This window comes from Syngnathus scovelli, chromosome 2, assembly GCF_024217435.2.
Source record: "Syngnathus scovelli strain Florida chromosome 2, RoL_Ssco_1.2, whole genome shotgun sequence".
In the NCBI taxonomy this organism is placed as follows: Eukaryota; Metazoa; Chordata; class Actinopteri; order Syngnathiformes; family Syngnathidae; genus Syngnathus; species Syngnathus scovelli.
The window spans coordinates 17990588-18017111 of NC_090848.1; the positions used below are offsets into that span (position 1 = coordinate 17990588).

The following is a 26524-nucleotide window of genomic DNA, read 5'->3' on the forward strand; positions in this document are numbered from 1 at the left end:
CTATTGTTTACAATTAAAAATATACTAGACAGCTGTTTGTTTGATACATTTTGAAAAGGAGCTAAGGTCTGTGACATGACTCGCCATCCATTACTCTTTATTTGTCATGAGTTAACCTTATTTTATTTGTGCCAAAACGTTTATTTTCTTTTAAACCAGAAACACAGATAGAGACAACAATTTTGTATGGCCGGAACAATTTTAACCAGGAACAGATTATTTTCGTTTCCATGGCAAAAACTGTTGTGAAATTGGTCGACCGTAACGCGGGGCAGATTATGTTTGACATTAAAGGTTCCTCTGGCTATATTGATTATTATTTAACTGTCAGGCTTTACAAAGCGTAACAACCGCAATTGTGTTTGCAAACTGAAGATTGTACTATTTTTTTTCCTGTCAACTATAATGGAAACACACTCGAATGAAAACCATTGAACCAGCTACTTAAGGCTAAAAGGCCCATTACTTGTCTGAATGTTTGAGGAATCCTTGCCCCCAGGCGCCACGACTGCTCTGCAATAGTTACATGGTGCACTTTTTAATCCTAATTAACTGATTTAAACCAAAGTAAATTTGCCGAGCCACAAATCCAGGACCCTAGAATGCTGGATGTGCAGCATGCCTTGTACATAAAGTCGCACACAACTGTATGACTGTAATCCACCAGGGGCTATCGCTGCTGCTGTTATTGTGTATAATGAGTCGGCCAATAGATGTGGTGAAATGGGCTATGAAGGCTCTACGGGGATTTTTCTGCCTGATAGAAATTGCAGGCAAGTATATTATTTTTGAAACGTCAACCTCTCCTCCCAGAAGGCTCACAATGTAATATTTGACAAGGCAATACGTCCAAGTCAGTTTTAATAAAATAGTCACCACTGCAACTTAACACTTAAATCCATGTTTACATGTTCACCAGTGGGGGATCCCAAAACACAAATGTTGGTAAAGCATTGATGCATTTCACGCCAATAAAGACAGCATTTTGCTTTGTGGACGAACATGGCGGGCAGGGGTACCATGTAAAAATCTCCTTTTGGAGTTTTATACCTTGAACATTGTACGTGTCGCATAATGAGAAGCTTCTTCATTTTAACAGCATTCACTGTCAGAGTGGATAACAGTTTGTGTCATCTGAGCTGCTGGGCATGCAAAGATGGTCACACTTACTTATTGTATCCAAAGCCCGCAACAGATTTATTATGCTGGCAGTGAGGGAAGAGTAAATCATCTGGTGCAAACAGTCCAAAGTGTCTTTAATATTTGAACAGACTACCTACAAAGTGTTCTGCTGGTGCACATGATTTTTGTTGGGTTGTTGCGGCACATTACACAAATTTTATTATTATGACAACTGCCTATCCATACAGTTGCCGATAGATAGTGAACTTCATTACAATACAAACTGTTCATTGTATCATTGGTTGAGGTTCTAACATTTATACTTCACTCACAGGCCTTCACCTTCCGAAAGACAACTGATTCCTGTCGCCTTTGTGTCAGAGAAATGGTTTGAGATCTCTTGTTGACAAGCTGAAGGCCTTGTTCACATCCCTTTGGAGAAAGAGGCTTCCCGAAGTCATGCTTTGGTATGTACTGTATGTTTATGTGCCCCTTCTTTTTCTCTCTTCCTGTCAATAACATTGAGGTTGACATTATCAGCCATTAAGAATGTTGTCCATGACATAGACTTGATTGTTGATTAAATATGTCTTGATGCCATTAGTGTAAAACGGTTGGCACCACTTGAGCAGGGGTGCTGTTTGTCGTCGATAGAGAAGCATGACAACTATAGTTATTTGCGAATACGCCAAATCTTCAACCCTAAAGCAGCCAAATAAAGTCCGAGAAATTAAACAGAACTTTATTGCACAAAGGCAGCAGAGTAACAGAACCACTAAGTATGCTAATTGAAAGCAACAACAAAAATGCCAACTTGCAAATGAAAATCAATGGTGAACAAACTAAAGTAACTTGTGGGAGCCACAACTGTCAGGCATTGGGGAATGAGGACCCAAGTATAGGGAAGCAAGGAAGTGGGGATGAGGTCAAATAAAAAATAAATAAAAAAATCTAAATGAAACAAAAGGCAAAGGCACTGTTGTTTATGGAAAAGCTAAAGAAACAGAAGCTCAAAATTACAGACAACAAAGTATCAAAATAAACACTTGCTAAACAGACTTGCACATGGCAAGGGGATCATACAATAACCAGGCGTGACATGAACAGCACAATGCACATCACATAGGACATTGACCCAACAAAGACTGACCAGAAAGAAGGGAGCTAAATACAAACAGAGGCAACGAGGAACACCAGGACAAGACACAAGTGGCTGAGGGAGCTGATTGGAAGGGGGAATGGCTAACAAGAACAGTTAGAAACAACGATCCGAGATTAAGGAAAGAATAAGAACACAAGGAAAACATAACACTGACTTCAGGGACATGAAAAACAAATCAAGTAAACTAAGAACATGACGACAACAGGATATGTAAGACGCTAGAGTGAAAACAAGAATTGCATCATTTCGTATGGTTTGTCTGTAAAACAGACAAATCATACGAAATAGTTTTTTGATTATTTCTAGCACTAATGAGACGATGTCACAAGACTTGACATTTTTATACATTATACACCATGCTAATAATCGCCTGAATGGGCAGCATTTGAAATTCAAATTGTGAAAGTTAAACAAGTGCTCTGGTCCCGCAGGTCATCCCGGGAGAAGGTATTAGGTTTGCCTTTGACTCTTATTTGAAAATGAATACATTTCCTGCAGGTCGTGTAGGCAGAGTAAAGCATCTTCTTGATCCTAGACATACATTAGTCTCAGTTCCCGTTGCTACATTCCTAAAAGGCACTCATTCTTTATATTGCAGAGATTATAAGGAACGAGTGCCTCTATATATATATATATATATATATATATATATATATATATATATATATATATATATATATATATATATATATACACACACACACACACACACACACACACACACACACACACACACACACATCCTTGTTAACCTCCCTCTGCAGGACCCAACTTAATTTACCGAGTTCTGGGGTCCACCCTTTCTAGTGGTCCAAGAACTATGAAAAAAATCAGGCAACTCCCAAAAAAAATCTTGTTACTAAAAATCACTTTCAATAAACACAATTTGAAACTTTTTTTTTCATGTCAGTTTTTCAGTCATATCTGGGGCCTGTTTCTAACATTCCGGCTTTGCGGGGTCCACCTTTACACACATGAGATTTTTAGTCAGTTATGGGGATCGCTTTTAATATTTCAACCTTAAGAGGTCTACCTATACACACATTATTTTTTTAGCCAGTTATGGAGCTTGCTGTTAAGATTTAAGACTTGTTAGGTCTGCCTTTATAAAGAGGATCTATCAAGTTCAACCCCAACCCTAATCTAACCCAAACATGCATTTGTGTGGACTTAATCATTTGAGAAAACCTAAAAATTTTGTTAGTGTTATTAATACTTTCATCTGGCTAAATATACTAGATATACATTGAAATGTGCATTCTAAAATACATTCTGAAGTCTTTATTCAGATTCTGGTCCATTTTCCTTGGTCACAGTCTTAATATTCTTCAATTTGTTCAGTCATATTGGTACATTTTAAAATATTTAAATTCTGCATTTTAGCTAACTATAAAGTACACAGGATTTACAAGTAATAATTGTCGAGTCAAAATTTTAAATGGACACATTACAAATGTAGCCAATGAATAAAGGAACTTATTTAATCTAACATTTACGAACAGGAGAAGTGGAGCATAAAAAAAATCACAAACAAATAGTGAACAAATGGTGAAACAGGACCAGCCATGTGTTTCTATCTCTGTTAAGGGAAGCTGTTTCACTCATATTTTCTCCTCATGGTGGTTATTCTCTTTTTGACAAAGTACTTAACAGCTCGGTGCTTGTGGTTCTGCAGCAATGCATCTCTCGCAGTCAAGCTTACCAGGAACCTGATTTGTCAATATATACTTCCTTGAATGTTTATTTACTGCAGCACATTCCTCTGGGGTCCAGCTTCTTTTCACAACTTTTCCGTTACCTAAGGGCATAGGAAGAGCACTTTTTAGTTTACAACTTAATTAGAACAAAATTGCATAAAGAATACATTCACTTTATGTACAATTATCCGACAATATAATTCAAATGAGATATTTTATAACGTCAACTATCTTTGTCAACAGTGATGAGCCTACAATAGACATAAGTAAATCAGTTAATATCTGAGATATTAATCCGGTCATTTAAGTTGCTAGGTGGTCTTCAGTGTCAGCTGTTTTGATATTAACAAAATTAAAAATAGATGCACAAAAGGGTAACATTAGAATGCCCCCAGTTTTGGTGGTGGGGGAAAGAGGTCTCTCATTTTCTTGATTACTTTTAAGCAGTTTTGCATTTGACCAGAATGTCACTGCTGGTAGATGAAGCAATTCCTGGACCCTACAGAGGTTGCACAGGCAGTCAAACTCCACCATGGCAGCACATTGGGATGCACCATTTCTCTGACAAAACCATTAAGAACAGATACAAGTTGTTGCAAAATCAGGGAAAATAAAAAATAAAAATCAGAGAAAAACTTTTTTCAGACAGTGTTTTACATGTATGGGGAATTTGCTTTGATAACGTGCTACACATGGACAAACAAAGATGATAAAAGTAAATTTGGAAATATATAGTGTGTAAAAAATTAAATGCAAGCTGTATAAGAATGGTATCTGCCTTGGTGTGACAATGTGTGAATTTGCATATTCACTAATAGGTTAATCTAGAGCAATTTTTCTTTCTCTCTTTTGAGGTAAATGTGTCATGTATACATTACCTCTATTTAAAAATAGATGTAAACAAACATCTCACATATAATCAAGGTTAGCAATGACCTGTAACTCACATGAGAAAGGATGGGTCAATTTTCATTTTATGACAAAATTCAAAAGTTTAGACCTTACATGTCTAAGAAAAAAAGTCAAGTGGTGTTTAATATATCTTGCTTGGGTCATCTAAATCTTAGTAAGCAGCATATGTGAGGATAATTAGATACTGATACAGTAGTAACAATTGGGCAATTTAAAAGCAACTGTGATAAAGTTATATATTGAAAAGGATTACTCTAAACTCACCTCCCTTTTTGGCAGAGTTTTCATTACTTGGGCCACGAGATGCGGAGGTACAAGAGGTCACTTCTATCACTTCTGGGATCAGCCCATCTGAAATGATGATTTTTAAGTACAGAAAAAAAACACAGTATAGCAATATTCTAAAACAAAAATTAACTGCACCTGTATAAGAATGCTTGGTCAAATTTAATATACTCTTGTTTTGAGCAGATTGATTTGCAGAGGTACAGAGCAGTCCTTTTGGGAATCATTGTCAGTATCATCACTGTCTGAGTAGTCCACTTTGAGAAACTCCTTTGATAATTGATAGCTCTATGGAGGGAATTAAAAGAAATGTGTTGTTAGTTTCTGCAAGCTACTCTTATATGCTGTATTAATATAAAGACTAGAATTTCTTTGCTCAAAATAATTAAAATTTCTGTCCAATATCTTAACTGGTAGACGACCGGTGCTGTACACATCCTCTGAAATATGCCAAAACCTTATATCACAGGAAATTTTACATATAAAACATGGAAAAGGCTCCAAAATTTACAACAAAGAAGCCACAAGAAACCATATTTCAGAAATCTGTTATGTGTGTGTGAATGATTGGCTTGGTTGGAATAACCATGACAACCTTAGATCCATACGGAGGGCCCCACAAGTAGCCATCAGAAATCTGTTATGTGTGTGTGAATGATTGGCTTGGTTGGACACCCATGGGCGCATGTTTCAACAATCCATCTATAGGTGTGTGTGCCACTGGTTCGTTTGGGCTCTATGAGGAGAACCACTAAAACCGTGTGATCCAATGGTTGGCTGAATGCTGTTTAAGGTACCTTCTGACTAAAGAACAGCTTTCCAACTAAAAGCTGTAAACTAAGAGAACAAGAAAAGGTCTACAAAGTTTATTTCTTACAACAAAGTCGCACTGAATGTTACCCGTTGGCTGGCATCTTGTTTGATGTTATCATCAGGGTCAGAGTCCTGCCAAGTTCTGGCTGGTTCAGGCAGCGCACCATCAACAGGAGCCTGAGAGCCTGTCACCTGGAATTAAAACCACAAATAACTTACCAACATCATACAGACACCACAAATGACAGACTCAAGACCTGTATAGTTAAATCATGTGAAGTTAGTCCCCGAAACCAAACAAGCTTTTCTAACTAAAGTGTTCCAGTCAGTTCTGGATGTCTAATCAGGTCCTATAACAGCATCTTTATGGATGTAGTGGAGCATCCTTCAGCATGACACTTTAGCCGTTTAGCTGTTGAGGATGTGTGGAACTATAGCTGTAATATAATCAGCCTCCATAATGTCCATAACCAAAATATGATCTAAAAACATGAGACAACCTTCGATCCATACGGAGGGCCCCACAAGTAGCCATCAGAAATCTGTTATTATGTGAGTGTGAATGATTGGCTTGGTTGGAATAACCAAGACAACTTTAGATCCATACGGAGGGCCCCACAAGTAGCCATCACAAATCTGTTATGTGTGTGTGAATGATTGGCTTGGTTGGACACCCATGGGCGCATGTTTCAACAATCCATCTATAGGTGTGTGTGCCACTGGTTCGTTTGGGCTCTATGAGGAGAACCACTAAAACCGTGTGATCCAATGGTTGGCTGAATGCTGTTTAAGGTACATTCTGACTAAAGAACAGCTTTCCAACTAAAAGCTGTAAACTAAGAGAACAAGAAAAGGTCTACAAAGTTTATTTCTTACAACAAAGTCTAACTGAATGTTACCTGTTGGCTGGCATCTTGTTTGATGTTATCATCAGGGTCAGAGTCCTGCCAAGTTCTGGCTGATTCAGGCAGCGCACCATCAACAGGAGCCTGAGAGCCTGTCACCTGGAATTAAAACCACAAATAACTTACCAACATCATACAGACACCACAAATGACAGACTCAAGACCTGTATAGTTAAATCATGTGAAGTTAGTCCCCAAAACCAAACAAGCTTTTCTAACTAAAGTGTTCCAGTCAGTTCTGGATGTCTAATCAGGTCCTATAACAGCATCTTTATGGATGTAGTGGAGCATCCTTGAGCATGACACTTTAGCCGTTTAACTGTTGAGGATGTGTGGAACTATAGCTGTAATATAATCAGCCTCCATAATGTCCATAACCAAAATATGATCTAAAAACATGAGACAACCTTCGATCCATACGGAGGGCCCCACAAGTAGCTATCAGAAATCTGTTATTATGTGTGTGTGAATGATTGGCTTGGTTGGAATAACCAAGACAACTTTAGATCCATACGGAGGGCCCCACAAGTAGCCATCAGAAATCTGTTATTATGTGTGTGTGAATGATTGGCTTGGTTGGAATAACCAAGACAACTTTCGATCCATGCGGAGGGCCCCACAAGTAGCCATCAGAAATCTTTTATGTGTGTGTGAATGATTGGCTTGGTTGGACACCCATGGGCGCATGTTTCAAATATCCATCTATAGGTGTGTGTGCCACTGGTTCGTTTGGGCTCTATGAGGAGAACCACTAAAACCGTGTGATCCAATGGTTGGCTGAATGCTGTTTAAGGTACCTTCTGACTAAAGAACAGCTTTCCAACTAAAAGCTGTAAACTAAGAGAACAAGAAAAGGTCTACAAAGTTTATTTCTTACAACAAAGTCTAACTGAATGTTACCTGTTGGCTGGCATCTTGTTTGATGTTATTATCAGGGTCAGAGTCCTGCCAAGTTCTGGCTGGTTCAGGCAGCGCACCATCAACGGGAGCCTGAGAGCCTGTCACCTGGAATTAAAACCACAAATAACTTACCAACATCATACAGACACCACAAATGACAGACTCAAGACCTGTATAGTTAAATCATGTGAAGTTAGTCCCCGAAACCAAACAAGCTTTTCTAACTAAAGTGTTACAGTCAGTTCTGGATGTCTAATCAGGTCCTATAACAGCATCTTTATGGATGTAGTGGAGCATCCTTGAGCATGACACTTTAGCCGTTTAACTGTTGAGGATGTGTGGAACTATAGCTGTAATATAATCAGCCTCCATAATGTCCATAACCAAAATATGATCTAAAAACATGAGACAACCTTCGATCAATACGGAGGGCCCCACAAGTAGCTTTCAGAAATCTGTTATTATGTGTGTGTGAATGATTGGCTTGGTTGGAATAACCAAGACAACTTTCGATCCATACGGAGGGCCCCACAAGTAGCCATGAGAAATCTGTTATTATGTGTATGTGAATGATTGGCTTGGTTGGAATAACCAAGACAACTTTCGATCCATACGGAGGGCCCCACAAGTAGCCATCAGAAATCTGTTATGTGTGTGTGAATGATTGGCTTGGTTGGACACCCATGGGCGCATGTTTCAAATATCCATGTATAGGTGTGTGTGCCACTGGTTCGTTTGGGCTCTATGAGGAGAACCACTAAAACCGTGTGATCCAATGGTTGGCTGAATGCTGTTTAAGGTACCTTCTGACTAAAGAACAGCTTTCCAACTAAAAGCTGTAAACTAAGAGAACAAGAAAAGGTCTACAAAGTTTATTTCTTACAACAAAGTCTAACTGAATGTTACCTGTTGGCTGGCATCTTGTTTGATGTTATCATCAGGGTCAGAGTCCTGCCAAGTTCTGGCTGGTTCAGGCAGAGCACCGTCAACAGGAGCCTGAGAGCCTGTCACCTGGAATTAAAACCACAAATAACTTACCAACATCATACAGACACCACAAATGACAGACTCAAGACCTGTATAGTTAAATCATGTGAAGTTAGTCACCAAAACCAAACAAGCTTTTCTAACTAAAGTGTTCCAGTCAGACCTGATGTCTAATCAGGTCCTATAACAGCATCTTTATGGATGTAGTGGAGCATCCTTCAGCATGACACTTTAGCCGTTTAGCTGTTGAGGATGTGTGGAACTATAGCTGTAATATAATCAGCCTCCATAATGTCCATAACCAAAATATGATCTAAAAACATGAGACAACTTTCGATCCATACGGAGGGCCCCACAAGTAGCCGTCAGAAATCTGTTATTGTGTGTGTGTGAATGATTGGCTTGGTTGGAATAACCAAGACAACTTTAGATCCATACGGAGGGCCCCACAAGTAGCCATCAGAAATCTGTTGTGTGTGTGAATGATTGGCTTGGTTGGACACCCATGGGCGCATGTTTTAACAATCCTTCTATAGGTGTGTGTCCCACTGGTTCGTTTGGGCTCTATGAGGAGAACCACTAAAACCGTGTGATCCAATGGTTGGCTGAATGCTGTTTAAGGTACCTTCTGACTAAAGAACAGCTTTCCAACTAAAAGCTGTAAACTAAGAGAACAAGAAAAGGTCTACAAAGTTTATTTCTTACAACAAAGTCTAACTGAATGTTACCTGTTGGCTGGCATCTTGTTTGATGTTATCATCAGGGTCAGAGTCCTGCCAAGTTCTGGCTGGTTCAGGCAGCGCACCGTCAACAGGAGCCTGAGAGCCTGTCACCTTGAATTAAAACCACAAATAACTTACCAACATCATACAGACACCACAAATGACAGACTCAAGACCTGTATAGTTAAATCATGTGAAGTTAGTCCCCAAAACCAAACAAGCTTTTCTAACTAAAGTGTTCCAGTCAGCCCTGATGTCTAATCAGGTCCTATAACAGCATCTTTATGGATGTAGTGGAGCATCCTTCAGCATGACACTTTAGCCGTTTTGCTGTTGAGGATGTGTGGAACTATAGCTGTAATATAATCGGCCTCCATAATGTCCATAACCAAAATATGATCTAAAAACATGAGACAACCTTCGGTCAATACGGAGGGCCCCACAAGTAGCTGTCAGAAATCTGTTATTATGTGTGTGTGAATGATTGGCTTGGTTGGAACAACCAAGACAACTTTCGATTCATACGGAGGGCCCCACAAGTAGCCATGAGAAATCTGTTATTATGTGTGTGTGAATGATTGGCTTGGTTGGAATAACCAAGACAACTTTCGATCCATACGGAGGGCCCCACAAGTAGCCATCAGAAATCTGTTATTGTGTGTGTGTGAATGATTGGCTTGGTTGGAATAACCAAGACAACTTTAGATCCATACGGAGGGCCCCACAAGTAGCCATCAGAAATCTGTTATGTGTGTGTGAATGATTGGCTTGGTTGGACACCCATGGGCGCATGTTTCAACAATCCTTCTATAGGTGTGTGTGCCACTGGTTCGTTTGGGCTCTATGAGGAGAATCACTAAAACCATGTGATCCAATGGTTGGCTGAATGCTGTTTAAGGTACCTTCTGACTAAAGAACAGCTTTCCAACTAAAAGCTGTAAACTAAGAGAACAAGAAAAGGTCTACAAAGTTGATTTCTTACAACAAAGTCTAACTGAATGTTACCTGTTGGCTGGCATCTTGTTTGATGTTATCATCAGGGTCAGAGTCCTGCCAAGTTCTGGCTGGTTCAGGCAGAGCACCGTCAACAGGAGCCTGAGAGCCTGTCACCTGGAATTAAAACCACAAATAACTTACCAACATCATACAGACACCACAAATGACAGACTCAAGACCTGTATAGTTAAATCATGTGAAGTTAGTCCCCAAAACCAAACAAGCTTTTCTAACTAAAGTGTTCCAGTCAGACCTGATGTCTAATCAGGTCCTATAACAGCATCTTTATGGATGTAGTGGAGCATCCTTCAGCATGACACTTTAGCCGTTTAGCTGTTGAGGATGTGTGGAACTATAGCTGTAATATAATCAGCCTCCATAATGTCCATAACCAAAATATGATCTAAAAACATGAGGCAACCTTTGATCCATACGGAGGGCCCCACAAGTAGCCATCAGAAATCTGTTATTGTGTGTGTGTGAATGATTGGCTTGGTTGGAATAACCAAGACAACTTTAGATCCATACGGAGGGCCCCACAAGTAGCCATCAGAAATCTGTTATGTGTGTGTGAATGATTGGCTTGGTTGGACACCCATGGGCGCATGTTTCAACAATCCTTCTATAGGTGTGTGTGCCACTGGTTCGTTTGGGCTCTATGAGGAGAACCACTAAAACCGTGTGATCCAATGGTTGGCTGAATGCTGTTTAAGGTACCTTCTGACTAAAGAACAGCTTTCCAACTAAAAGCTGTAAACTAAGAGAACAAGAAAAGGTCTACAAAGTTTATTTCTTACAACAAAGTCTAACTGAATGTTACCTGTTGGCTGGCATCTTGTTTGATGTTATCATCAGGGTCAGAGTCCTGCCAAGTTCTGGCTGGTTCAGGCAGCGCACCGTCAACAGGAGCCTGAGAGCCTGTCACCTGGAATTAAAACCACAAATAACTTACCAACATCATACAGACACCACAAATGACAGACTCAAGACCTGTATAGTTAAATCATGTGAAGTTAGTCCCCAAAACCAAACAAGCTTTTCTAACTAAAGTGTTCCAGTCAGACCTGATGTTTAATCAGGTCCTATAACAGCATCTTTATGGATGTAGTGGAGCATCCTTCAGCATGACACTTTAGCCGTTTTGCTGTTGAGGACGTGTGGAACTATAGCTGTAATATAATCAGCCTCCATAATGTCCATAACCAAAATATGATCTAAAAACATGAGACAACTTTCGATCCATACGGAGGGCCCCACAAGTAGCCATCAGAAATCTGTTATTGTGTGTGTGTGAATGATTGGCTTGGTTGGAATAACCAAGACAACTTTAGATCCATACGGAGGGCCCCACAAGTAGCCATCAGAAATCTGTTGTGTGTGTGAATGATTGGCTTGGTTGGACACCCATGGGCGCATGTTTTAACAATCCTTCTATAGGTGTGTGTGCCACTGGTTCGTTTGGGCTCTATGAGGAGAATCACTAAAACCGTGTGATCCAATGGTTGGCTGAATGCTGTTTAAGGTACCTTCTGACTAAAGAACAGCTTTCCAACTAAAAGCTGTAAACTAAGAGAACAAGAAAAGGTCTACAAAGTTGATTTCTTACAACAAAGTCTAACTGAATGTTACCTGTTGGCTGGCATCTTGTTTGATGTTATCATCAGGGTCAGAGTCCTGCCAAGTTCTGGCTGGTTCAGGCAGAGCACCGTCAACAGGAGCCTGAGAGCCTGTCACCTGGAATTAAAACCACAAATAACTTACCAACATCATACAGACACCACAAATGACAGACTCAAGACCTGTATAGTTAAATCATGTGAAGTTAGTCCCCAAAACCAAACAAGCTTTTCTAACTAAAGTGTTCCAGTCAGACCTGATGTCTAATCAGGTCCTATAACAGCATCTTTATGGATGTAGTGGAGCATCCTTCAGCATGACACTTTAGTCGTTTTGCTGTTGAGGATGTGTGGAACTATAGCTGTAATATAATCAGCCTCCATAATGTCCATAACCAAAATATGATCTAAAAACATGAGACAACTTTCGATCCATACGGAGAGCCCCACAAGTAGCCATCAGAAATCTGTTATTGTGTGTGTGTGAATGATTGGCTTGGTTGGAATAACCAAGACAACTTTAGATCCATACGGAGGGCCCCACAAGTAGCCATCAGAAATCTGTTATGTGTGTGTGAATGATTGGCTTGGTTGGACACCCATGGGCGCATGTTTCAACAATCCTTCTATAGGTGTGTGTGCCACTGGTTCGTTTGGGCTCTATGAGGAGAACCACTAAAACCATGTGATCCAATGGTTGGCTGAATGCTGTTTAAGGTACCTTCTGACTAAAGAACAGCTTTCCAACTAAAAGCTGTAAACTAAGAGAACAAGAAAAGGTCTACAAAGTTTATTTCTTACAACAAAGTCTAACTGAATGTTACCTGTTGGCTGGCATCTTGTTTGATGTTATCATCAGGGCCAGAGTCCTGCCAAGTTCTGGCTGGTTCAGGCAGCGCACCGTCAACAGGAGCCTGAGAGCCTGTCACCTGGAATCAAAACCACAAATAACTTACCAACATCATACTGAGAGTAATTCAAATAAAAGAGACAAAAATCTTCCTTTTTTTAATAACAAATTAATATTCCAACTTGCATACTTGATCTTACTGACTTACTTTTTCACGCCATGGCCATTTAGAATCACCATAGTTGTAATTGATTTCAGTTCCCATTTCTATGTTTTTGATGGCAAAAAGGCACAAATGGGGCTCGTCATTTACTATTTTTTTCATGGTGCAGTTTGGAGACTTGTGGTTGTCATTCACTAATCTTCCAAGAGAGCCATCCTCTGTTGATGCATCAATACTAGGAAAGAAAAAACAGAAATCAAACATTTTGTATCATATAACTAGTTTTTTAGTAAAATAAAAGTTGGCTTACAGAAATAAAAACTTGCAACATTTCAAAAGAAAAGTTGAGAGGGAAACAATGTCTTTTTGAACATCATAGCACTAAATAAAAAAAATTGTTAATGCCACAATCCTGATGTGTTATTGAAATATTGCTTCTGAGTGACTCACTAATTTAGGGTATTTTATTCCAGTCTCTTTCTAGAGTTCATAATTATTGTATAGAAAATATTTGGATATACATACCACCAGTAATGATTCTGCCATTCAAAGTCAAAGAGAAATGTACTCTCCTTTTCAGAGTACTTGCTTGTTTGGCATTTTTCTGCTGACAGAAGTTGACCCCTGTATTATAAGATGAACTCTCCTTGTTCAAAGTGCTGGGTAGCAAACACGCCTCTTCCTGCAAGGACATTTTATATAAAACCATTGGTTATGAGAAAATATTTCTTTAAGATACACCTTTAACCAAATAATTGTGGTGTTATCTTACAATTTTAATACTAAGTTCTCGCTTAGAAACAGAAATACAACAACCAATCTGAATTTGATTGTTTTTTGTGTTGTTTTATAAAATAAATAAATATATACTTAATGGATAAATGGTCTAAAAATGAGTTTATTACCTTTTTGATCATCAATAAATCTTTCCACTAGTCCAGGTTTGTCCTTTGAGGATTAAATGTAAAAGGCTGCTTCATCAGCAGGCTTTTTTCTTGCTTTCCTTTTGGACATTTCTGGCTCTAAAAAATAATTCAAAACATGGCAGAGAGAACTTTAACAAGCACTCTATATTAATTTTAAAAGATTTGTAATCATCCACTGTATAAAGACTGAAGGAATAAGCCTGGCCTGAGAACTAACAGAACAAGAGTGATTAAAGAAAGAATATTTTTCAGAAAATACTGATATATTAATGAAAATGTTTGTCGGTTTGAAGCTGAGCTTTGTTACTTTTAACTAGTCACAGTTCCAACCAGGTGCTGCATCCAAAGAAAAGTTATTTCAATAGTTTTACCAGTATAACTCGTTATACTTTTCAGGAGCTACCAACTCGTTTTTATTATGTTTGTGTTTGAAAAGTGAACGTAGCATCCTGATTAGCGGTAGCTAATTAGCCAATAAGCTAGTTTCCGGATAGTTTTATTTGCGTCAGAATGCTTGTGTTATTTAAAGAAAGCATTCTGATAGAAAACCACCGAGAAATACAGAAGACATGCAGATACATCATAACACTGAGCACACACGTGTTTGACGAGTTTTGAAGTGGTTTCGGCAATTACGGCCAGAGTCCGGTTCTGGGCTTAGCAATTATGAAACATTAGCACATCGAAATCATCCTGAATATAACACGGAGCAATTATACATTCTGTCGTTTTCTTTTACACCATTGTTTTTAAAACCACTGCAAGCTAAGATGAATAACAAGTTAAAAAGCCGGACTGTCTGAGGGGAAAACGTTACGCCATCCGAGTGACAATATACCGAATCCGAAGCCATAATCATTGCATATAAACCCCTCGGGGTCTGGACAAAAAGCATTTCTACATCAGTTTCTTGTACTTAGTATTTACATGCAGTTGATTTACTCACCGTGTATGTTGTGTTTCGTTATGAGCAACGTGTCTTCGTCGCGGAGCAGTCTCAGTCTGGCGGCGTCACACGTGGCGAAGTGACGTTAAGCTGGTGGTTTTAGCCGCATGAAGCTAACACATGCAATACCTGCTGATTTAACTAATATGTAAACTGATGGTAAAGAATAAATTACTATTTATTTATACCTTTATTTTTATGTTTAGAACATGAAAAATGCACGAGATGCTGATTTAACTAATATGTAAACTGATGGTAAAGAATAAATTACTATTTATTTATACCTTTATTTTTATGTTTAGAACATGAAAAATGCACGAGACAGTTTTTAAAATAAGCCTAATAGAATGAGCGTATTTTTATAAAGCAAGTGTAATGAATATTAAATAACGTAGATAAATTGCAATTGTAATGCAGGAATTTTATGTTTACAGTATTATTTTAGCTGCTATGGTTACTAAAATAATAATTACCTGGTTTAAATCTACAGGAAATAGCATTTTATTTTCTTAATCAACACTCGGATCACGAGGTGCCCTGATTGGTTGAATCACACACACTTCCGGTAGTGTGTATACTTGCAATACCACTTGCCATGGTCGGGGGGCCGCTACTGAGCACACACACTTCACACACACAATTCTCAACATTGCGACCATGAGGGGTAAGTGAAAAAAATTCGTGAGGCATGTTGTTAGAGCATTTCAAGCTGTTTTAGAGTGGTTTCCCGAGTGGGGTCCATGATTTTGGACCCCACAACGACACAGGGCCCCACTTTGTTGGTGGGCTCCCTGTCTTCGGACCCCCCATACTAATAAAAACAAGTACACACACACACACACACACACACACACACACACACTATACTATTGCCTTTCCATTATAGTGCCTAATAAATAATAGTTAATGTATGATAATGTACTATATTCTTTGGGGGCGCCGGGGTAAGAAACAAACTAACTTCAACTAACAAATTGTATATAACAAGAACAAGCGTTTTAATCAGTTGTTGCAGTGACATTTTTTTTAAAACCGAGCTCCTAATCAAGTTTCATTACTTTGTTCTTTGCATCTCCGCAGGATCCAAATGGACAGAGCGGCGGCTTCTTTTGTAATGTAGTGTGATCTCTCTTTGGACACTGGTGAAGATATTTATTTTTCTAGAGATGACATCCAGAGCAGTCACAGTTCATACCCGGCCCATATTTCATCATCAAGACGTAGACTATATACCGTATTTGGTACATTCACAGGATATGTGGACGAGACTGTGAAAATGACTGGTACATCTAATCATTGATACATGTATGACATTTGACCAAGGTACCCAAAGAGGCTTCTGCGGGTGGAAAATGAACTCAATTTCTGAACAATGTGCCAATAATGCCACTATGTGCCACAACCTGGATAGAAAGAAGTTGTAATGACAACCGATGGACTAAACAAAGAGAGTATCAACATTGTTTTTTTTTTTTTTTTTTTTTTCAAGAAATGTCAAAATGCTATAAATGTATTTGGATATGTAGTTTTACGAAATATTTTGAAAATGGGTCATGAAGATATTTATTTAAAACTAATAAACTGGAAAGATGGAAGACAAAATATAATATAAAGTCCCATTTTAAAAATAAAACTGCTATTTTTTATACAGAAAAGTCTGCCGCACCCCTTGACAACGATTTAAAGCCCCTTGGATTTTCCACTCTTATGAAATAAGTTTGAGATTTAATTCCCTGATTTGAATGACTGGGAAAATTGATTTTTTTTTTAAGTACATTTCCTTGCTGCAACATATCTCACAGCTGCCCATGTATGAATGGATTCAGTAGGGACACCTATATAACAAACTGCGTACAGCTGGACAGGACATTTGTCTGCCTCAGGTCTAATTTATTATTACCCTCAAAAGCAGTTTTGAGATCAGTATTATATTTGTTCATGATTCAGTGATCAATCAACAAGCCTCACAAGCGAATAAGTCTTAATATGGATGTGACTATTCCTATGAATGGGAAAACAAATACAAGATGAAACCCTCTTGAGTGACATTTTACCAAGTTTATTCCATTTATGAGACAATAGTTTCACCACCTATGAAGCTGGTTAATATTTATAAAATCAGAAAAAACAAAACCAGTCTAATGAAACACAACATAATAAAATATCACTAATACAAACAAAATAATCACTTTTACATGTAGACTAATTAATACAAAAAAGGGGTAACTCAGGATCCATACTTTCGGGCTTTCATACTTCTCCTTTTCTGGTCCTAAACTGTTGAGTGCTTTGTATATCCCCCCCCCCCCCCCCCCCTCGCCCTCCCCCCGGCTTGGTGTCTTTTCACATGGTTTAAAAAATAAAAAAATAAAAAATATATATAAGTATGTCAACATGAGTCACCCAAATCAAAAAAAGTTAATTCCGATTTTTTTGTATGTGCGTTTTCACTTAAATGCGCCGTTGCAAATAAATTAACTTTCACACAGCCACTTTATACATGAAAAAGCTAGTTTCCCAAAGCCCTTATCCCTCTCAGCTGCCGACAATTGCGAGTGTTTTCAAAGGCAGCAAATATTGTATTCTTGTCACGATTCGTTTAATCTCATAAATAACCACCAAACAGAAGCTAGAGCCGTTCACTCCAAAAATTTCCTTGCGACAAGCAAAAACGCGAAAACTGTTGGCAAACATTTTGTTTGGTGAACCTTTGCGACCTTGAATGAAGCGTGACAAACTCTGATGTTAATGCGTATTTTTCGACCTTTGCCAATAGAAATGTTTGCCTACTCAGTGGGATAAGGGTGCAAGTCTTCCTTTTCAGCTATGATTTATTTTTCATTATCTCACTGTAATATCTATTTAATTTTGTCAGCTGCAGCAGATTTTATTGCCAAGTTTGTTTGGAAGCCACCAGTTGATTTGGTCTCCACCTGGGTTTCTGACAAAATAAACCTCACCAAGGGGGTATACAAACACACGATGGATCAAAACGGACCAAAAGGTGCTAGTGTGAAAGCACCCTAGGGCTCTCATGAGATCCTCTGAGCTCCAATAAGTTCCCAATGAAACACAATCCTTGAAAGAACGGATTATGTTTGTGCTTTTAGGAAGCCACCGATGGGTCGACTTTTTGTATGTACTGTCGGTTTGTACAAAGCACAAATACATTTCTGCAATTATAAATGTTTTTGGCTGTAGATAGCACTTGACAGATGTGGACTTAACTGCATTGGTCACCGGACGTCACCAAGGTGATTATGGTTTTATAGTCATTTCCTTCCGATACATTGCAACAGGTTTCCCCCCATGAGATCATCATCATAAATGCAAGCTATTAAGGAGGGACCCAGATGGCCTGGGAAAAAAACACTGTGGCGCAAAACTGCTTTTTGCCCATTTCCGACATGAAAACCGAACTCTCATGAATGACATAGACCAGTTCAGCCTCACTCGTGTGTCAGGCTGCTGAGTTGCTTCTTTGACATAACATATATATTTTTGAATGAAGAGTGTTCTCTTAATGGATAGAAAGTTATGATGAAAAAAATGTATATTATACACGTGTAAATGTATTTTATATATATTTGCTTCTATTTGTGTACAGGTGTGTAACGTTTTGGGTTTTTTGAGGTTTTTTTGCCCGTTTTCGGGACAATTTAAGCTAGGTCTGAGATAGTGTCTTTGTTTACATGTGTAATTACGGTCTTTCTTTCAAAACACAAAACTAACCTTGTGCCAAGCTTCTTATCCGCACTTTCAAGCAGTACATGTATGATATCTTTAGACAACCAGTGTAATACTTCTGTAAACGCTGCAATTAGATCAGAAACTGGAACTTAATTTCCGGGAAAAACAGTGACGATGAGACATCTTTGGTTCTTCTGTATTCATGTTCGGCTGGGAAACCAATGACTTACTGTCATTTACGTGGTAATTATGATATACCGTGTTTCATCACATGAAAAATAAATGGTACAAAACTTACAGTAGCTGCCAGGAAGCCAACTAATTGCTTTTGTACAAGATAGTGTTACATTCATTTGTCACACTTTTATGCTATAACATATTTTGCCAAATAAGATGTGATTTACCACAATATTTACAGCAATTATGGCAATAGGTTTGATGTGTAAATGAAACGAATTGAAGCCGACTCCAAAGGCCAAGATTTGAGATGTGCCTGATGCGATATGGAAAATTGTATCAAAGGATAAACTTGTGTTATTTCAACTTGGGCCTTATCTTAAACTCTGTGTGTGTCTCTTGAGTTGCAAGTCACAGAGATATGATGGTCGGTCTTGTGCGTCTTAAATAATTCATAAAATAACTGAAATATTTAAATATTGGATGGCCTGTCAAAAAGCTTCTGCAGAAACAGTCTCAGTCTTTTGATGAAACTCGTCACATCAACTTTTGATCCCCTGATTAAACTATCAGTGCCACCAAGAACTTTTGGTTTGTCACGGAATGCATCTGGTTTTCCCCTCATAACGTAGTGAAAATGCAAAATATCAAGTCAACCTTTACATGACCATCACGTCTGTGAGCATGTTAAATCTTTATCTTTTTTTTTTTTTTCAAAATAGCAAATCAGCTATTTGTCAAAGGGGCTATCTCCACCACATGTTGCATGACTAATTTGTTTTCCTGCCTTGCATGTGGGCATCTTGTCATTCAGTGAGCAAGTAAAATTGGAGCATGTTGACACCATATGTGTATTAGGAATAATTTTTTTTACCCATAGGTATATTAGCAAAACTTTGAGTTTTACTCAAGTCAAATTGTAACTGTCACACAGTAACACCTTCAAATGAACATCTTTAACGAATTGGAAAATATCTATGATGGCTGCATGAAGTCCCTATTGCAAAGCTTATGATTTTGCCCTCCTGCCAATGAAAACAAAACTGATGAAATGATAATTATGTTCCTTGTGGAGATACAAATTGCTTGTTTACAATTCCATGCAGTGAGTGGTGGCTACTTGTACTAAGATTACTGTTGATGTTATGCTGGAAAACAATGAATCACAAACATAAAACCCAAGTTGCACTAATCCCAAATCATCACACACAAAACACATGTTGTGAAAATATGTACTCAGAGCCACATAGACTAATGTTCACCATGTTTAGGCTCCCAGAAAGACTGTGAACATATTTTAGTTGTTTCTGACTTACTTTCACTGTATCTGGCAACTGCGAACCCATTTAGTGGTGAAAATTGATACCACTTTAACCATGCCAGAAAGTTTGAAACTTGAGCAAGTTTACTCTGAAATAGTTTTCATTATGACTAGAATTTCTGGAACTCAAACTGGCATTCCAGAATTACATTTAGTTGGGTAAAAAAAAAATCATAACTGATATATAAGAAAAATGACTCGTGCTTTGTTGCCTTTTTCTTTGTATCTTGTAGTTGTTGCCTATTAGATTGGTGTATTCTAGTAATGATCTCAAAAAAGAAAAAACAGGCAAGTAGCTGAAAAGTCTTAACGAGACACCAAAGACTAGACATGCCTTTGTGACAACAACCGGATATTTTCAGACTATTGTTTCCATTTCCTTATCTCCCCATTCAGTTGAGCTCCTCTCAGCACAATCAATCCAACAGCAAGAAATCCGGTCAAAATGGGGACACTGCATTGCCATATCGCACTCGTGTTAATTAATGTTGGCAATTATCTATACCCTAAACAAAACTACACTTTAGTAGGTGCTGGCATTTTTCATCAGCAGAACTCAAAAGATCTAAGACATTCAACGTATATAAAAGAACGATTTCCTCTTGAAACAATTTTACAATGACAAATAGACGATAAACTACTCCCACGGATTGAGACCGATTTGTGAACAATATTGAGAGAAAGAGGATTATGAGTACAAGGCAGATGGTGGGGCAAATTCAGTGTATGAATTCTCTTTAATTACCACCACTGTGTTCTCGCTTGCGGTAAGATGGAATTGATTTTACAATCAACACCAAAGGAATTACTTGGCGAAGAAATGGTTCATTTGACAACTAAAATGTTTGAGTCAGGGAAATGAGGAGACATGCTTATCTTGGTTTGCTAAAATGTGAAAAAAGAGCTTTTTGTCTCCATTTTAGTTAATTTTGCCCTGTTTTCTCCTCCCAAAATCTAAGGTCAGCAGTTATCCATCCTATCAATAATTTTTCATCTCAAAACTTTGCCATCCAAGTCAACCCCGTTGGCTGTCCTGTGTGTAAGCCATCAAGGGTTGAATTTGACTTGTGAATTTGCCAAGTCGAGTAACACCTCACAAACTCGCTGCTCGTGACTCTGTGTTGGAAGCAACTGTCACCATCACAGTCACTGGCTTTGCCGTGTATCTAATTATCTAAATGTGCAAACTTGCAGCCCCTGTGTAAACACAAGATCCAGCTTTGACAAATTCAGTCCCACAATTATAGGTAAACAAATGTGGGCTCTGCAGTCATGCCTCTGATGCGGCAATTTGCAGTATCAAACAGGCTCTTGAAGGAGACTGATGCAAACATGACTTTTTCACCCTTGCCCAAAAAAACAATAAGTATCGTACTTTTTAATACAACCACATTTTTAGGCAGTGCATAACACAATGCCCTGATTTAATTAGCAGTTCCACCACAGGCCGGACCTCACTATTGGATTAAACTAAAGAGGGGAAAAGATGGAAAAACGTGACACATTAAGGTGCTATAGTATCTTCTCATTACGTAGCATCCCAAAGTAGCACACAAAACTAGAGCGCTGCTTAAAAAAAAAACTGGCTTTTTGAACAAACCAACCCTGGGGTGTTTTTCTGGATAGATTGTTTCATGGTATAATCCATATGAGACAAAATACTGGGGTGTTTTTCTGGATAGATTGTTTCATGGTATAATCCATATATGAGACAAAATACACAATAGAATTGTCTAACAGCCTTGCAGGAAGTGGAGAGTTGAATTGATAGTACTTAACGCCAGGTCTGCATTCGCAGAGCCTTTCAGACAAATTCTGCCTCAAAATACACAACATGATTAAAAGGAACCAAGAATAGAAGGACACACATAGAATCTGTCAATCCAGCCATCAAGATAGCAACCAACCCAATTAACAGCTCAGTTCCAAACTACAGATATAGAATCAGGAATGCATTGACGAATGTTCCGATCCACAGACGGATCCTGAAATCAGATTGGAAGAGGGCTGTAATATAATTATTTAATATATTAAATATTTAACTGTGTAATTATTAAATATACTTTCAAGAGTGAAGTTGAATAGGCACATTTTCTTTGGTTGAGAGGGACACACTGTTCTAAAGTACAATCACAATTCATAGTTATCATGAGAAACTTGACTCAAGTTGTGTTGTTGCCATAAAAATGAGAGGTTTGTACTTTGTATCGAAATGTTTTTATATTTGTGTTTAATATATACATGAGTACCTCTGTGAACTTTTGTACAAGACCTATGACTTTATGACCTGTATTTACAAACACGTACAAACAACACAACTCACAAAGAAGTCTGTCTCCGCGACGGCTAATTGTTGTATAACTTTAATTTGTTTGTTTTGTCTTGAGAAACCGCACCTCTTCTTTCTGTAGGTATCGGTACACATTACAATTTCCAAGTGACTTTGATTTGGTTACTCTTGTACTACTAAGCTCTGTATTTGCAAGCACTGTAAATGCGATTCTCATTGGATTCTTCCTCTGTACATTTAGTACTCTGATGTTGCTCCTAATAAAATGTAAAACAACATGAGCTTGTTCTATAATAAATTTGTTGACATGAATCCCAGTGAGAAGTGTTCAGGACAAACTGCACAAAATAAAATACTTAAATATCCATTTAAGTTTGATTCTTTATGCATTTGTCTTTCCTATTTTGCAGCTATATGAGCAAATTCCTTTGTTCAGACAATAAAAAAAAAAATTAAGTTGTTACCTGCTGACAGTTTCGATTGATTCTCCAGTCTTTCCTCAGAGCCGTCATCCGACGTGTCATTTATCCATTGGCCGGCTCGGCAGACCTGTCAAAGTCCGTCGAGCTGGGTTAGGGTCTTTGGAGAAGGGACTCCCAGGTGTGTGATAGGGTGTACGCCCCCTCGTCTCTGTTGATGGTCCCGCTTGCTCGCTTCCTTATCTCTATGGCATCCTTGATCCACCGCTTTAGTTTAGATTCTGTTAGGATTTTCCCCCTGTCCCAGTCCATGATGTGGTTGTTTCTTCTGCAGTGGTTTGTGACGGTTCTTTAACAGCTGCATCATACTGGAAGGCATGCCTTGCTGAACATGATCCACTGTATTAGGATTATGCTGTCAACAAATTAAACCAACATTAGATTTTTAAATTAAGGTAACAAACACATCCCTGCTGTGAATAAAAAGTAAAGTTTTGGATGCCACAATGCATGCTGGGATGCATCAGTGGGGGGAGGTGAGGACAGTCTGTTTAAAAGAGGAGTGGTGCATCATGGGTTTGGCTCCTTGACAAAGCAGAGTGAATTGCCCAACACTTTATCAAGGTGATTCTGCCATTTCATTTGGGGGTATTGAATGACATGCAGGATGGACATCGTATACAATTAAAATTGATGACTGAGGTTATTTAAAAAAAAAAAAAAGCACAAAAATGACTTGAAAAAAATTGTTATTTTGCAGTGAACCCAGATGAACAATACAGGTCACTTCCATTGCAGGTTAAATTATGTTGCGTTGCAGTGTTTGCAATTGTTGTGACCTGTCTCAGCCACTGCACAAAGCTAATTGCACCATTACCAAAAATGAAAACTAAAACTACAATTAGACTTCAAGGAGTGACCTATTATCTCAACTGTGACAATTTTCAGAGGGGATTCCATTGCTTTGCATTAGGCTTTATTTTGCTCCTTGCTTTTCAAGATGCTCTCCTTGTGTCTGTTTAGTTTTAGTTTGTGCTGCTGTCATTAGCTCTGCACCTCTCCATCCAATTCATCTAATCAGCTCCTTGCGTGCCCTTGTCCTCAACCAGCTGTGTCTCACACGGCTGATTAACCTGAGTCTGTTGAATTCATTGGTTTGTGTTCCTGTCTTGCGCAAGTCATGGTGCTGTGTCAGATGGTTTTTTTTTTTTACATTTTGATTCCATTTCCAAACCCAATTGGCTTTTTTTCCAAACATGTTTGTTGTCCCAAGAGCCAGCTTCTGCAGCCGGTGATCAGACCGCCAAGGTCCCTGCCTTTGGCTGCTGCCCAGCTCACATTGCACCCGACCCCTTTGGCCCCTCCCACAGGTGGTGAGCCCATGGGAAGGGAGACCCACGTTTCCTTTTCGGGCTATGCCCGGCCGGGCCCCATGGGCGAAGGCCCGGCCACCAGACGCTCGCCTTCGAGCCCTGCCTCCAGGCCTGGCTCCAGAGGGAGGCCCTGGTGACCCGCGTCCGGGCGAGGGAAAACAAAGTCCATTTATTTTAATCATCATAAGGGGCTTCTGTGAGCCGTGCTTTGTCTGGCCCCTCACCTAGGACCCGTTTGCCATAGGTGACCCTACCAGGGTCGTAAGGTCGTTGGTACCTGTCGTGGCGGCAATCCCCGAACCCGCTGGTAAACACCGGCGGTAAGGGATGCCGTCAAGCTGAAGAAGGAGTCCTATTGGGCCGTTTTGGCCTGCGGGACTCCGGAGCCAGCTGACAGGTACCGGATGGCCAAGCGGAACGCGGCTTCGGCAGTTGCTGAGGCAAAAACCCGGGCGTGGGAGGAGTTTGGTGAGGCCATGGAGAATGACTTCCGGACGGCTGACGAATGACTTCCGCGGTGTGAAGCGGTCGGGATGAGGGTCAGCACCTCCAAATCCGAGTCCATGGTCCTTGATCGGAAAAGGGTGGAATGCCCTCTCCGGATCGGGGATGAGATCCTGCCCCAAGTGGAGGAGTTCAAGTATCTTGGAGTCTTGTTCACGAGTAAGGGGAGGATGGAGCGCGAGATCGACAGGCGGATCGGTGCAGCGTTGGCAGTAATGCGGACCCTGTACTGGTCCGTTGTGGTGAAGAGAGAGCTGAGCCAAAAGGCAAAGCTCTCAATTTACCGGTCGATTTACGCTCCTACCCTCACCTATGGTCACGAGCTATGGGTCGTGACCGAAAGAACGAGATCCCGGATACAAGCGGCCGAAATGAGTTTTCTCTGCAGGATGTCCGGGCTCTCCCTTAGAGATAGGGTGAGAAGCTCGGTCACCCGGGAGAGACTCGGAGTAGAGTCGCTACTCCTCCACGTTGAGAGGAGCCAGATGAGGTGGCTCGGGCATCTTATCAGGATGCGTCCTGGACGCCTCCCTGGGGAGGTGTTCTGGGCATGTCCCACCGGTAGGAGAACCCGGGGACGACCCAGGATGCACTGGAGAGACTATGTCTCTCAGCTGGCCTGGGAACGCCTTGGGATCCCCCGGGATGAGCTGGATGAAGTGGCTGGGGAGAGGGAAGTCTGGGAGTCCCTCCTAAAGCTGCTGCCCCCGCGACCCGACCCCGGATAACCGGAAGAAGATGGATGGATGGGTGGATGTTTGTTGTACTTTTTGTGGGGTCTTAAAATCAACATGATCTCTTGGGATGCTTGATTTTGTTCAATAAGAAATGTCATGAGTTACCTTGATGGGTGTCGAGGAAAATAAAAATGGTCTCAGTATTATTGCATGGTTGAGTTATGTCAGTGGTGTTTGGTAGTTAAAAATCTGTGTTGGCTAAAAAGTTTACCTGGCCAGTGTATGAGGTCTTTTGGCACATCAGCACAGTGGATCAGATGGTTATGGCTGTCACAGTGACTTAAAAACATGCAGTCTGATGTTTCACCTTCACGGGGTTCTGGTGCACACAAGAGGAAAGGTACATAAATCTTTATTTAATGTGCATTTCCATCAAAACGTTTCTGATTTAGCTGCTGGGAGAATACAACCCTAGTCATTATGAGAATTCAGACTTGAATGTATATGCAGTGGTAAATAGACAAGCTCATATCGAATAGTTATGGTAAATACGATTATAAAGTTGACTCGTTGCCCTGAGAGAGTGATGCGCTTCAAGTTTTGTTTATATTAACTACCGTATTTTCTGGACTATAAGGCCCACCTGGAAATTTCGGTTTCTTTGTGTGTCTTTGGCATGTGGAGAAATTGACAATAAAGCTGACTTTGATTTTGACTTTGATATGCGCCGCACCAGCTAAAATTAGGGGAAAATCCTGTTTTGTTCATATATAAGCTGCACTGGATTATAACAGGTGTTGTAATGTTTCAATTTGAATTACGTCACAGGGTTCAAAACTGGTGCAAAAATTAGCGGCTTATAGTCTGGAAAATACAGCACTTACCTTGACAGATCCACAGAACTGTTTTTTTTTTTTCCTCATAAACCTTGCCACAAACTATAATCAAGACATTTCAGTCACATCCATTAGCCTGATCAACATGCTTCTTATGATCAAAGAAAATATACTTGGGTGTCCACGCCTATCAACCAGCGTAACCTGATTTCTTTCTTTCTTTTTTTTTTTTTAT

The 26524-nt window shown here is 39.5% G+C and overlaps 2 protein-coding genes and 1 long non-coding RNA gene across 3 annotated transcripts in view; 1 reads left to right on the forward strand and 2 right to left on the reverse strand.

The window, feature by feature from the left end:
* The window catches only part of ajap1 (adherens junctions associated protein 1), a 37725-nt gene extending 20738 nt beyond the window's left edge, over nt 1–16987 (forward strand). Inside the window, exons 5-6 of the mRNA XM_049754955.2 lie at nt 1457–1589; nt 16083–16987. Of these exons, the coding sequence (XP_049610912.1) occupies nt 1457–1529 (73 nt within the window). The 3' untranslated portion in view covers nt 1530–1589; nt 16083–16987. The remainder of the gene's footprint in view (nt 1–1456; nt 1590–16082) is intronic.
* The window catches only part of LOC125989019 (uncharacterized), a 37319-nt gene extending 11229 nt beyond the window's left edge, over nt 1–26090 (reverse strand). Inside the window, exons 1-2 of the long non-coding RNA XR_007488578.2 lie at nt 25725–26090; nt 22945–23314 (exon numbers count right to left, since the gene is read on the reverse strand). This is a non-coding gene — a long non-coding RNA (uncharacterized lncRNA). The remainder of the gene's footprint in view (nt 1–22944; nt 23315–25724) is intronic.
* Nucleotides 7597–16051, reverse strand: LOC125989004 (uncharacterized). Its single transcript, XM_049754931.2, has 10 exons — nt 14036–16051; nt 13656–13812; nt 13176–13365; nt 12942–13046; nt 12131–12235; nt 11322–11426; nt 10511–10615; nt 9512–9616; nt 8703–8807; nt 7597–7901 (listed from the first exon to the last, which is right to left on the reverse strand). The coding sequence occupies exons 3-10, from the start codon at nt 13290–13292 to the stop codon at nt 7782–7784; spliced, it is 867 nt and encodes a 288-aa protein (XP_049610888.2). The 5' UTR covers nt 13293–13365; nt 13656–13812; nt 14036–16051; the 3' UTR covers nt 7597–7781.
* Nucleotides 26091–26524: the final 434 nt, after the last annotated feature.